The 12,036-nt window shown below is 48.8% G+C and overlaps 1 protein-coding gene across 1 annotated transcript in view; it reads right to left on the bottom strand.

Moving 5' to 3' along the window:
- The window catches only part of LOC138246630 (guanylate-binding protein 1-like), a 240,278-nt gene extending 231,559 nt beyond the window's left edge, over positions 1-8,719 (bottom strand). The window contains exon 1 of the mRNA XM_069201343.1: positions 8,642-8,719. Within this exon, the coding sequence (XP_069057444.1) occupies positions 8,642-8,678 (37 nt within the window). The 5' untranslated portion in view covers positions 8,679-8,719. The remainder of the gene's footprint in view (positions 1-8,641) is intronic.
- Between the last annotated feature and the right edge of the window lie 3,317 nt (positions 8,720-12,036).

Raw genomic sequence — 12,036 nt, 5'->3', positions numbered from 1 at the left:
GTTGAATGTGAAAGGTTCCATGAATCCTATAAAATGACAGTGTTACCTCATTTAGCCAAGTTTAATCTAGACTTAGCTCTGTTACAAGAAGCTAATCTTAAACATATTGAAGCACTAAAACTGAAACGAGACTGGGGTTCGGTATTGGTGTCTCCCACTGCTAATAAAAAGAATGGTGTTATTATTACCTTTAAGAAAATCTTAGATTTTAAAGTTGTGTCACAATAAACTGACGAAGAGGGTAGATGGCTTATTGTCAAATGCCTCATTAATAAAATTAATATTACATTATTTAATGTATATACCCTTACACAACCTGATTATGCATTTTGGCCTGGAATCTCTCAAAAATGTTTACAATATACTGATGCATACTTATTCTTGGGAGGGGATTGTAACCAAATTAAGGATGCTTTTTTAGATAGACAATCTTCAATCTGATTTCATCCTTCATAAAATGCACAAACAAGTTAATTCCATCATTTCTCAAAATGCTTTAATTGATTTGTGGAGACCCTGCAATCCCAGTCTACAATAATATTTTTTTATTCTAAAACACATGGATTTCTCAATAGACTAGATCATATTTTTGTTTCTAAATCCTTGTCCTTATGTACTGTTCAACCTACCATTGGCCCTAATTTTCTTTCAGATCATGCCATGGTCATCACAGATTTGGACTTGGTTTCCCTCTCATACCGACATACATAGCTGGAGGTTTAATAATTCTTATTAACATATCCTCAATTCTCCTCGTCCTTTGTGTCGTTTGCCACAGAATTTGTTTTCATTAATGAGACTCCTGATATTTCTCCTCAGCTTTTATGGGATACGTTTAAAGTGGCTGCTCGTGGTTTCATCACTGATTATGTATCAAAAAAGAATAAAGTGCATGCCAAGGACATACAAATTTATTGGCTTAAATAAAAACTTTAGAACAGAAATATTACACTTCCAAATTAAATAGTGATCTTCAGAATCTCTTCAAAGCTAAATTCCAATTTAAAAAACATTTAACTAAAGAAATGTCTTCAATCTTACTAAAAAGTAGAGCTTGTTATAAAGATGACCGGAATAAAGTAAGTCAGTAAGTTATTAGCTAACTATCTCAAAACTAAGGAACTATGCCTGAAGATAGATTCTTTACACAATTTGCAGGGAACTTCATTGATAAAAGAAGAAGAAATATTGGAAGAATTCACTCAATCCTATAAATATTTGTATACTCCTGAATCCCCAGTGAGCTCTGCCCGCACAGGAACCGGACTTGTGCTGTCGCTGCCCTCACTGCTCCTGACCTTCCAGGCTTCCCTTCCCGTGACTGGCTGTTTTCATCTCCGCCACGGGAAGCAGGGAGGTTGAAATTAGCAGCATTAGCACCAGATGGGGTCGAGCAAGGAGGCGGAGAAGAAGACGACTGGGAGGACGAGTCGAGCAAGACAGGAGGCGGAAAAGAAGACGACCGGGAGGACGAGGAAAGCCAGAGAATCGAGGAGGGCTGGAGACAGGATTCCACACGAGCGACGGGGGCCGAACTCCACAGACGGAATCCCGAGCACTGCGGGAACCCGGGCAGATGTAGCGCCACATCCCGCCACACTTCTCGGGTTCTAAATGAAATGCTGCTTGTGGATCTGCAGCACTGATCACGCCGCCCATGTCTCAGGACTGCCATTGCAAGGCCTGTGTGTGTAGTTTTACACTTCTGTGTCAACCTTGCAAAATAACCCTTTTGCCAGGCCAAAATCTACCCTGTTTTTCACGTATGTCACACCTAAGGTAGGCCCTGGACAACCCAGAGGGCAGGGTGTCATGTATTTAAAAGGAAGGATATATACTTTCAGGTTTTACATGCCCTGGTAGTGAAAACCTGCCAAAGTCAAACACATTTTTCACTGCAGCAAGGCATATCCCTCCTATAGGATAACATTAGAATTACTGCATTACTTCTTATAAGTGTAATTCACACTCTGGAAGAAATAAACTTTTGAGTTTGGTGTCTCTGCAATCACAATTTAAAATCACAACTTATCTTATGGTAAAGTCGGATTTTAAAAGTCAGATTTTAAATTGTAATTGTGAAAAGGCCACTTTTAATAAGTTGGGATTTTCTTACTTTAGCCATTTGGTGCCTACTGCCTCTTTCTGATCGCTTGCCTGCGGTGGGTGACAGCTGAGCTTTGTGTATTCCCTCTAGACAGCCACAAACAGTGGGAGCTTCGGTGTGACTTAATGGGCCATCCTGGGAGGTTGGGAGGGTGTAGCTGGACCCAGCCTCACTTACATCTGAATAGGCTGTGTCCTGTCCCCACCGAAAAGGCTGAAACACCACCCTCCCCTCTCCCATTTTGAGTCTGGAGCCAAGGCAGGAAGGGCAGGACCTCTGTGCACTTTAAAGGTCTGTCTTTAAAGTCTCCCTCATTCAAAGGCCCAAGGGGGTATAAGTATTGGACCTCTGACACCACCAACTCAGTACACTTCCGGACCTGTGACTGCTCTACCAGAAAGAAGGACTGCTGTGTTGTTGAAGGAATGCGACTCTGCTGGACTGCTACTTTGCTGGACTCCTACTTTGCTGTGTTCCTGTTGCCTTTCTGTTCCCCTGCCTGTGCGAGAAGGAATGGAGCTGCATCATTTCAACCCAAAGTGACTCCAAGGGCTAGCTGGCTGGCCTCATGATCCAACTGTCAGGCAGATAAAAGACTTCCAACCACACTGCTCCTGCACCTGGACTCTACCGTCTGTGAGTCTGTTCTGCCAAGTGGTACCACCCCAGTTCTGGACCCCTGGAAGTTGACCTAAGGTTTTTTCTCCAGTGGAACAGGCGCATCCTCAGCTGTGATAGCAAAATAGGCATATTGCCACTGTTCTGAGGAACAGAACTGATGCATTGCCTTCAGACATGACATTGCAACACTTTTCCTGGTGCAAGGTCCTCACATTCCTGTCAATGGCAGCCTCAATGATGATGCGAAAGTCCGCATTGTAGCCTCTGTATTCATTGAAACTGATGTATCACTTTGACTGCACAATGCATCCTCAAAACCAGCCTTCACATTGCAAACCATGGTCCTTGGATCATAGATGTAGCAGGAACTCACAAGGCAGCCTCGCTGCCTCTCAGAACTGACGCATGGCCACTGTTGTGTGAAGCAGAATTGACACATTACCTCTAATGCTCGGTTAACAACCGATGCGACGCTTAACAACCAGGATCTAAAGTACTGTGGTTCAGCAGGCCAAACTGGGTATCTGTATTCATCCCACGCTTCATCTCAGTCAGCCTGAACTTTGGACTTTCTCCTGGTCCGGTATGACCAGATACCCCTGTTTGGCACTTCTTAATTCTAAGGTCTATTTTACACTTTATCCACTCATCCATTCGTCCACTCTGCCACTCATTCACTCTGCCATTCATCCATCAACTATGCCACCCATCGATCCATCCACTCTGCCAAACATCAATTTTTCCATCATTCACTCTGCCCTCCATCCATCCACTCTGCAATCCATCCATCTAGACACTCTATCCATCTATCCATCCACTCTGCCATCCATCTATCCACTTTGCCATCCATTCACTCAACCTCCATCTACTCTGCCATTCATCCATCTAGACACTCTGCCATCCATTCATCCTTCCATATATCCATCATCCATCTTTCCACTCTGCCATCCATCCGCTTTGCCATCCATTTACACATCTTTTCACCCACTCATCCATTTAGTCTGCCATCCTTTCACCTATCTATCCATCCCTTCACTCTGCCATCCTTTTGACTGTCCATCCATGTATCCATTCGCTCCCATCCATCCATCTATCATTACATCCATCCCTTTACTCTGCCATCCGTTCATCTGCTATTCCTTTACTCTGCCATCCTTTCACCTGTCTGTCCATCAGTCCATCCAGCCATGCATGTACTCTGCTACCCTCTCACCTGTTCTTTCATCTATCTATTCACTTACTCATCTATCTACCGACTGCTTTACTTTGTCATCCTTTCTCCCGTCCATAGACCTATCATTAACTCATACATTTATCCACTCATTATCCACATGCTCTTTCATCCACTCACTCATTCAACCATGTATCCGTCTTTTCACCCAAGGTTCTTTGCTCCTGCCTGCTCTTTGGTTGGCGCTGTAATTCAGCATTCATGATGAGCTTTTGTCTGTTGAGTTACAGACAGGAGAGGCCAATAAGGAACCCCACCCCATTGTGTATATGTGAGGTGTGTGCATGTGTGAGTGTGCATATGTGTGAATGTATGTGTGTGGGTGTGTTTGTGTGCCTGTGTGGGGGGGTGTGGGGTGCATGTCTGTGAATTTATGTGTGTGTGTGGGGGTGTGTTAGTGTGCTGTGTGTGGGTGTGTGTGTACTTGTGTGAATTTATGTGTGGGTGTGTGTGTGTGTGTGGGTGGGTGTGTGTTTGTGTGCCTGTGTGGGGGATAGGCATGTGCATGTTTGTGGGCGAATGAGTTTATGTGAGTGTATGCATGTGTGTGTGTGTGCGCCTGGCCCTCAGTGTACATGTGCATATGTATCTGGGTGAGTGGGAATGTGTGTGGACATACGATGTGGAAGTTTGTGTGGGTGCCTATTGGCATCAGTGTGAGTTTGTGTGTATGTGTTTGTCTGTTTGTGCTTATATGTGTACATCTGTGTGAGTATGCACGTGTGTGAGTGCGTATACATAGCCTGCACCATGGACAGCGCTGTGATTTCCATGTCAGAGCCAGAAAAACACAATCTGTGGTGGTCGGTCCTCATAAGAGAGGTGTCCAGTACAGATCCAGATTACACCTGCCAGATTTTCCTGAAATTCACTTAATATAAAACAACAGACTGACAATTGTTAATGTGTTTTGTTACTATCCCGCAGCTGTAGCACGGTCTGGTCTGCCTTAGACATACGTTGTGCAATCCTTGCTTAAACCACAGCTGCAAAGTGGACCCATGTCACGTGTTGCATTTTTCAGACAATCCTCGCCTTTTAATCAATACTTTGCCTAATTGGATTTTTATAAAATAGAAAAATAATAAAAATAAAAAACGATCTAACTCTTGGCAGCCACGGTTTAAACATTTTGGGTCTTTATACATTTTTTATAAACAAAGTTATACGGAAAAGTAACATCAAGGTGACCTCTCTCTATCAAAGCAGAATTGGAGACTGGAACAGTTAAGTTACTAGAGACTTTATTGGCCCATAACTGCGCGAACATCACTATCAGAAACTCTAACACACCCCATCAAAGGGAGTCCCATACAACAGCCCTACAAAGTGTCAAACATGGCAGCAAAAAGAACGCAGTGGTTGTGAAATCTCACAGGTATGCGGTGTATTTATCCAAAGGAATGAGAAGTGTCTTACCTTCAAAGGTGACAAAACGGAAGATCAAACCTAACGCAGGGCAGTGTGCCAATTCTGCACCTCTCAGCACCAGTACCTAACCCTGGCTGTCACAGGGCAGTGTGCCAACGCTGCACCTCTCAGCGCATTACCTAACCTTAGCTGTCACAGGGAAGTGTGCCAACGCTGCACTCTCAGTACAAGTACCTAACCCTGGCTGTCACAGGGCAGTGTGCCAACGCTGCACCTCTAGCACCAGTACCTAACCCTGGCTGTCACAAGGCAGTGTGCCAACGCTGCACCTCTCAGACCCAGTACCTAACCCTGGCTGTCACAGGGCAGTGTGCCAACGCTGCACCTCTAGCACCAGTACCTAACCCTGGCTGTCACAAGGCAGTGTGCCAACGCTGCACCTCTCAGACCCAGTACCTAACCCAGGCTGTCACAGGGCAGTGTGCCAACGCTGCACCTGTAGCACCAGTACCGAACCCTGGCTGTCACAGGGCAGTGTGCCAACGCTGCACCTCTCAGCACTAGTACCATACCCTGACAGTCACAGGGCTGTGTGCCAATGCTGCACCTCTCAGCACATTACCTAACCCTGGCTGTCACAGTGTGCCAACGCTGCGCCTCTCAGCACCAGTACGTAACCCTCGCTGTCACAGGGCAGTGTGCCAACGCTGCACATCTCAGCACCCGCACCTAACCCTGGTTGTCACAGGGCAGTGTGCCAACGCTGCATCTCTCAGCACCAGTACCTAACCCTGGCTCTCACAGGGCAGTGTGCCAACGCTGCACCTCTCCGCACCAGTACCTAACCCAGCTCTCACAGGGCAGTGTGCCAACGCTGCACCTTTCAGCGCAATACCTAACCCTGGCTGTCACAGGGCAGTGTGCTAACGCTGCACCTTTCAGCGCATTACCTAACCCTGGCTGTCACAGGGAAGTGTGCCAACGCTGTACCTCTCAGCACCAGTACCTAACCCTGCCTGTCACAGGGCAGTGTGCCGACGCTGCACATCTCAGCGCCAGTACCTAACCCTGGCTGTCACCGGGCAGTACGTCTAGCACCAGCACCTAACCCTGGCTGTCACAGGGCAGTGTGCCAGGGCTCCACCTCTCAACACCAGTACCTAACCCTGGCTGTCTCAGGCAGTGTGCCAGGGCTCCACCTCTCTGCACCAGTACCTAACTCTGGCTGTCACAGGGTACTCTGCCAGGGCTCCACCTCTGAGCACCAGTACCTAACCCTAGTTGTCACAGGGCAGTGTGCCAGGGCTCCACCTCTTAGCACATTACCTAAACCTGGTTGTCACAGAGCTCCACCTCACAGCACCAGTACCTAAACCTGGCTGTCACAATGCAGTGTGCCAAGGTTCCACCTCTCAGCACCAGTACCTAACCCTGACTGTCACTGGGCAGTGTGCCAACGCTGCACATCTCAGCACCAGTGCCTAACCCTGGCTGTCACAAGGCAGTGTGCCAATGCTGCACCTCTCAGACCCAGTACCTAACCCTGGCTGTCACAAGGCAGTGTGCCAATGCTGCACCTCTCAGCACCAGTACCTAACCCTGACTGTCATAGGGCAGTGTGCCAACACTGTACCTCTCAGCACCAGTACCTAACCCTGGCAGTCACAGGGCAGTGTGCCGACGCTGCACATCTCAGCACCAGTGCCTAACCCTGGCTGTCACAGGGCAGTGTGCCAACGCTGCACCTCTCAGCACCAGTACCTAACCCTGGCTGTCACAGTGCAGTGTACCATGGTAGCAGATCTCAGCACCAGTACCTCTCTGCACCGGTACCAAACCCTAGGGATCACATGGCTCCGTGTCAGGGCTGTGCCTCTCAGCACCAAACCTAACCCTGGCTGTCACAGGGCAGTATGCCAAACCTGCACCTTTTAGCACCAGTACCTAACCCTGGCTGTCACAAGGCAGTGTGCCAGGTTCCACCTCTCAGCACCAGTACCTAACCAGGGTTAGGTAAGGTACTAAGAGGTGGAGCCCTGGCACACTGCCCTGAGACAGCCAGGGTTAGGTACTGGTGCTAGAAGTTCTGCCCTGTGACAGCCAGGGTTAGGTACTGGAGCTGAGAGGAGGAGCCCTGGCACTCTGCCCTGAGACAGCCAGGGTTAGGTACTGGAGCTGAGAGGTGGAGCCCTGGCACTCTGCCCTGAGACAGCCAGGGTTAGGTACTGGTGCTAGAAGTTCTGCCCTGTGACAGCCAGGGTTAGGTACTGGAGCTGAGAGGTGGAGCCCTGGCACTCTGCCCTGAGACAGCCAGGGTTAGGTACTGGTGCTAGAAGTTCTGCCCTGTGACAGCCAGGGTTAGGTACTGGAGCTGAGAGGTGGAGCCCTGGCACTCTGCCCTGTGACAGCCAGGGTTAGGTGATGAGAGGTGGATCACTGCCATGCTGCTCTGAGACAGACAGGGTTAGGTACTGGTGCTGAGAGGTGCAGCGTTGGCACACTGCCCTGTGACTGCCAGGGTTAGCTACAGGGCAGTGTGCCAGAGCTCCACCTACTGCAGCTTTCTGCTTTCTGCTTTCGCCATTGAGACGCATCTTCGTTTTTCTCTCCCTCCGCCTTTCCCCTGTGTCATTTGCTCTCAGTAAATGTTTGAGACTGAAAAATAAGTGCCGGTGCTTCTCGGCAGAAAATATCGGCTCAAATTAAGCACTGGTGTAAAGGCAGTACCTCACCCTGGCTATCACAGGTTAGTGCCTCTCAGCACCAAACCTAACCCAGGCTGTCACAGGGCAGTGAATCAGGGAAGTGCCCCTAATCGCCAGTACCTAACCCTGGCTGTCATGACAGTGTGAAGGGCTTCACCGATAACTAACGCTGAGAAGTGTATTTATTTTTTAAGTTTTCATACAGCGCAAAATCAAACCGAGGGAACGGGAGCGCTTCACATAAGCACCAGTTTGAATACACAGGGACACCTGCATATTTTGACACTGGGAGATTGAGTGATTTGCTTAGAATCACAGGGTGTTGAGCAGACGCTGGGATTCCAACAGGGTTCCCCACAGTTCCAAAGTCAGCAGCTCTGGCCGTAAGGCCCCGCCACCCACAGTGCTATGCGCCAGGATGTACCTCTTCTTGGCACCAGGACCCTACCTTGGCTATCACAGATGCTGTTGTAGCGCCTCTGCTTCATAGCTTAGAGTGTTAGGGAGTACCTTTTCCTGGCACCAGCACCCTACCTTGGCTATCCCAGGTACCCTGCTGTTATAGCGCCTCTGTTGGCTATCATAGTGCCATGCGCCAGGACGTACCTCTTCTCGGCACTGGCCGCGTCCTCGGGTAGCTCATCGGATCGGGTCTGCTGTGAACCACGGGTAACGATCGGTGCATCCTCTCCCTAGAACTGTGACCGCCAGCGGGGGAGAGAGCCCTTAAATAGGTCCTTCTAGGCGCGCCCCGCCCTCTCCCGGCCCTGGTCCAGAATTCCCTTGTAGGATTGGCAGCCAGCAGTGGGCATGGAGTACCCCCTCCTCCCCTAACACTGGTCCCTTCTCCTCCCCACAAGAGTCGAAAAGTTCTCCAAAGTGTCAGACGCACTTAGAGGGGACTTGGGGCGGTCCCACTGGCCCTCAAAGAGGTAACTAGGGGCGGCGGCGTTCTCAGGGGTCTCCACCTTAGACGTTCGATGCGGCCTCCAACCCGTGCCCCTTAAGCATACCTTCCAACAAACCCGATTCATGCGGGAGACTCCCGATTTTTGTAGCTAAACTTGGCTTTATTTAGGCTTCCGCCTGAAATTGCCTCTCCTTCAATATGTCAAAGGGGAAATACATTCTCCAGTTTATTTATTTTTTAATCTCAACCTTTCCGGTTCTGAAATGTTAGCATCTAGGCTTTAGTATAGTGTAGTGGTTTCTGTTAACTAATTTCTTGGCAAAAAGCATAAAGGGTCCACTCAGCCCTGCCAAGATTAGAACCCGTGAGGGCGTCTGGAGAAAGTGAAGATCCCAGAGTGGCACTGCCAGTCCGGCTCAGAAAGAGCAACACAAATGCCAGTGTCCCAAAAATGTTCACCTTGCATTCACAAACTGAGGGATGCCTATGCATGCATGTTGGTGATGAAACTCAGGATCCTGGCAGCTGAGCACATTCAAAGCCTTCGAAGAGGTGGCACCTCTGTGCCAAGTGGCTGGATCACCCCAGATAACAATGCCATTCTACGTGCCCTCCCTGTCACTCATGCCTTAGCAGTATATCTTCTGTGGCTGTGCCTGTCCTCTGCAGAAAAGAAAAGAAGCTTGCACTGCTGCCCTGGCTGTGCCTGTTCACTGAAGGAGGTAAGCTTGTATTGCTGCTTCCCTGGCTATGCCTGTCCTCTTGAAGGAAGGAAGCTTGTTCTGCTGCCCTGGCTGTACCTGTCCTCTGAAGGAGGGAAGCTTGTGATGCTGCCTGGTTGTGCCTGTCCTCTGAAGGAGGAAAGTTTTTGCTGCTGCTGCCCTTTTTGTACCTGTCCTTTGAAGGAAGGAAGCTTGTGCTGCTGCCTGGGTGTCACAGTCGTCTGAAGGAGGGAAGCTTGCACTGCTGTTGCCCTGGCTGTGCCTGTCCTCTGAAGGAGGGAAGCTTGTACTGCTGCCCTGGCTGTGCCTGTCCTCTGAAGGAGGGAAGCTTGTGCTGCTGCCCTTACTGTGCCTGTTCTCTGAAGGAGGGAAGCTTGCACTGTTTCTCCCCAGGGGGTACCTGCTCTATGAAGAAGCAACGGTCCCACTTATGTTGCCGCATTGTAAGGATCCACTCACAAAGCCTTCATGTGGGGTCAAATCTTTTTTATTCAAAGCACCTCACCCACACAGCTCACATTGCCAGGACTGGCTCATCTGACACAGAACTGAGCTCCTGAGTCAGATCATCGCCCACCGGGAATGCCCGCAGCAGCATTCCAGTTCATCACAGTGTGCACATACAAGAAAGATTGGCACACACATCTTATGATAAAAGTATTCATGTGATGCATTTTCATAACATACCCTGTGAACCAGGGTCTGTTTCACAGTGTTTGATGTGAGATAACGAGCCGTGTAATTCTGTGGAGGTGCCTGGTCCCAGGAGGGCAATATGCGAGACTGAAACCTGGCAACAGAAAACAGAACCAAAGTCCATTGCAGCACCCTCATTTATACATCTTATGGTAGAGCTCGGGAGAATGATTAAAGAGCATTTACCTACCCACACTCAGTTTTTATATGCGGCTGATAGTTTTACAATGGAATAAATGTTAACAGAAGAGATACAATCTTTTCCAAACGTGGGGACCCATTCCTAGGGCACTGTACCGTGTGTGAGCGGTAATGCTCTCAGATGCTTGCCTGCACTAGGGATAGAACCTGCATTGAAGCATACCGCACTAGGAGGCAAGGGTAATGCCAACATAGGGGTGTCTCTTTGCATATGTTTAGGTCTTCAGTGAGCATACTAAAGTCTTTTAACTCCTGTCACTCACTCTTCAGTGTGTTAGCTACCTATATTGTACCTAATCTTTATGTATGAGGGAAGTGTGCGGCAGTGCTCCTGCTACTCAGTGGTATAACAAAGGCCCCCGCAGCCCGTGGTGCAGGGGATCCGAGCTCCAGGGGTGATCCTTAGCACAGTACACTGTGAGAGGTGGCAGGCCCCTGTCGGAGTTCAGAAGGGAGGGGGCCCTCTGCTTTGCAGGGGGGGTCCCCTTATGTTTTGTTACCCCACTGCTGCTCCTGCCACCTATCCTTTACTTATTCCTTGTTTTAGGGTAGACTACACTGTTGCTGTTCGTGCTTTACCATTGCTGTGCTGGGGTTATTGGTATAAAACATTCCACAACACAAAAGTCCAAACGATTGGCATTGCTAATGCTTGTTCTAATGCATGCTGTGAGCGAAAGACTGAACTCCCACAAACTAGGTGAGCAGAGATTACATCTCGTTTTACATCTGAAATAAGCAGTTTTGAGTTGAGAACGACAGTGTTATAGCAAAACTACAAGCCCCACAGTGCATGACTTTGGCTGAAAATCGAGGCAACGCTGATGATTTCATGTCATAGTGGCATTACCCAGACTTGTGAAATGCAAATTAAAATGTAGTGCTTGACGGTTTTCTTACAGGCTTTATAGGATTAATCAGCTCAGTGAATGAGTGCAGAGACAGCCGTTGAATTGCAAATGCAAGCATCTCACTGCTAACCGGCTACCGTTAACACTCCTTGGAGAAAGAAAACCCCATGCTCAAAACCTGGTTGGACATGCATCTGTAGAGACACTGAGATGGGAAACGGTGTAGCGCCACCTGTGGAGGAGTGCCTGCAACAGCGCTGAGATGCGCCATGTCTTGAACAGATGCAGCACAAGCATGCAGTGCGGCCCTGCAATCTCCACCAGTGTCTCCAAGACTCCGCTAGGGATGAAGGGGCCAGCCCACTTCAGCCATTGGTTGCTGTCTCTTTGAGTGACGGCCTCACCGAAGCACAATGTCATCCAACACAGAAAATAGTGCCCATCAGGGATTGGTGGGCCAATGTGTCCCTTTTATAAATATATATATACTCATACATACATATATCTTTATTACACTTGCTGCATTATTTTGTGAGGGTCTCGCAGCTCCTAAATCACTGTCACAAAGCCTTCACTGAATGCTTTTTACTGAATCAGTCCAACCCCCTCTCCCCCCCCACC

Source organism: Pleurodeles waltl, chromosome 7 (genome assembly GCF_031143425.1).
Source record: "Pleurodeles waltl isolate 20211129_DDA chromosome 7, aPleWal1.hap1.20221129, whole genome shotgun sequence".
Classification (NCBI taxonomy): domain Eukaryota; kingdom Metazoa; phylum Chordata; class Amphibia; order Caudata; family Salamandridae; genus Pleurodeles; species Pleurodeles waltl.
Note: the sequence above shows the minus strand (reverse complement) of the source record. Positions and strands in the feature narration are given on the sequence as shown.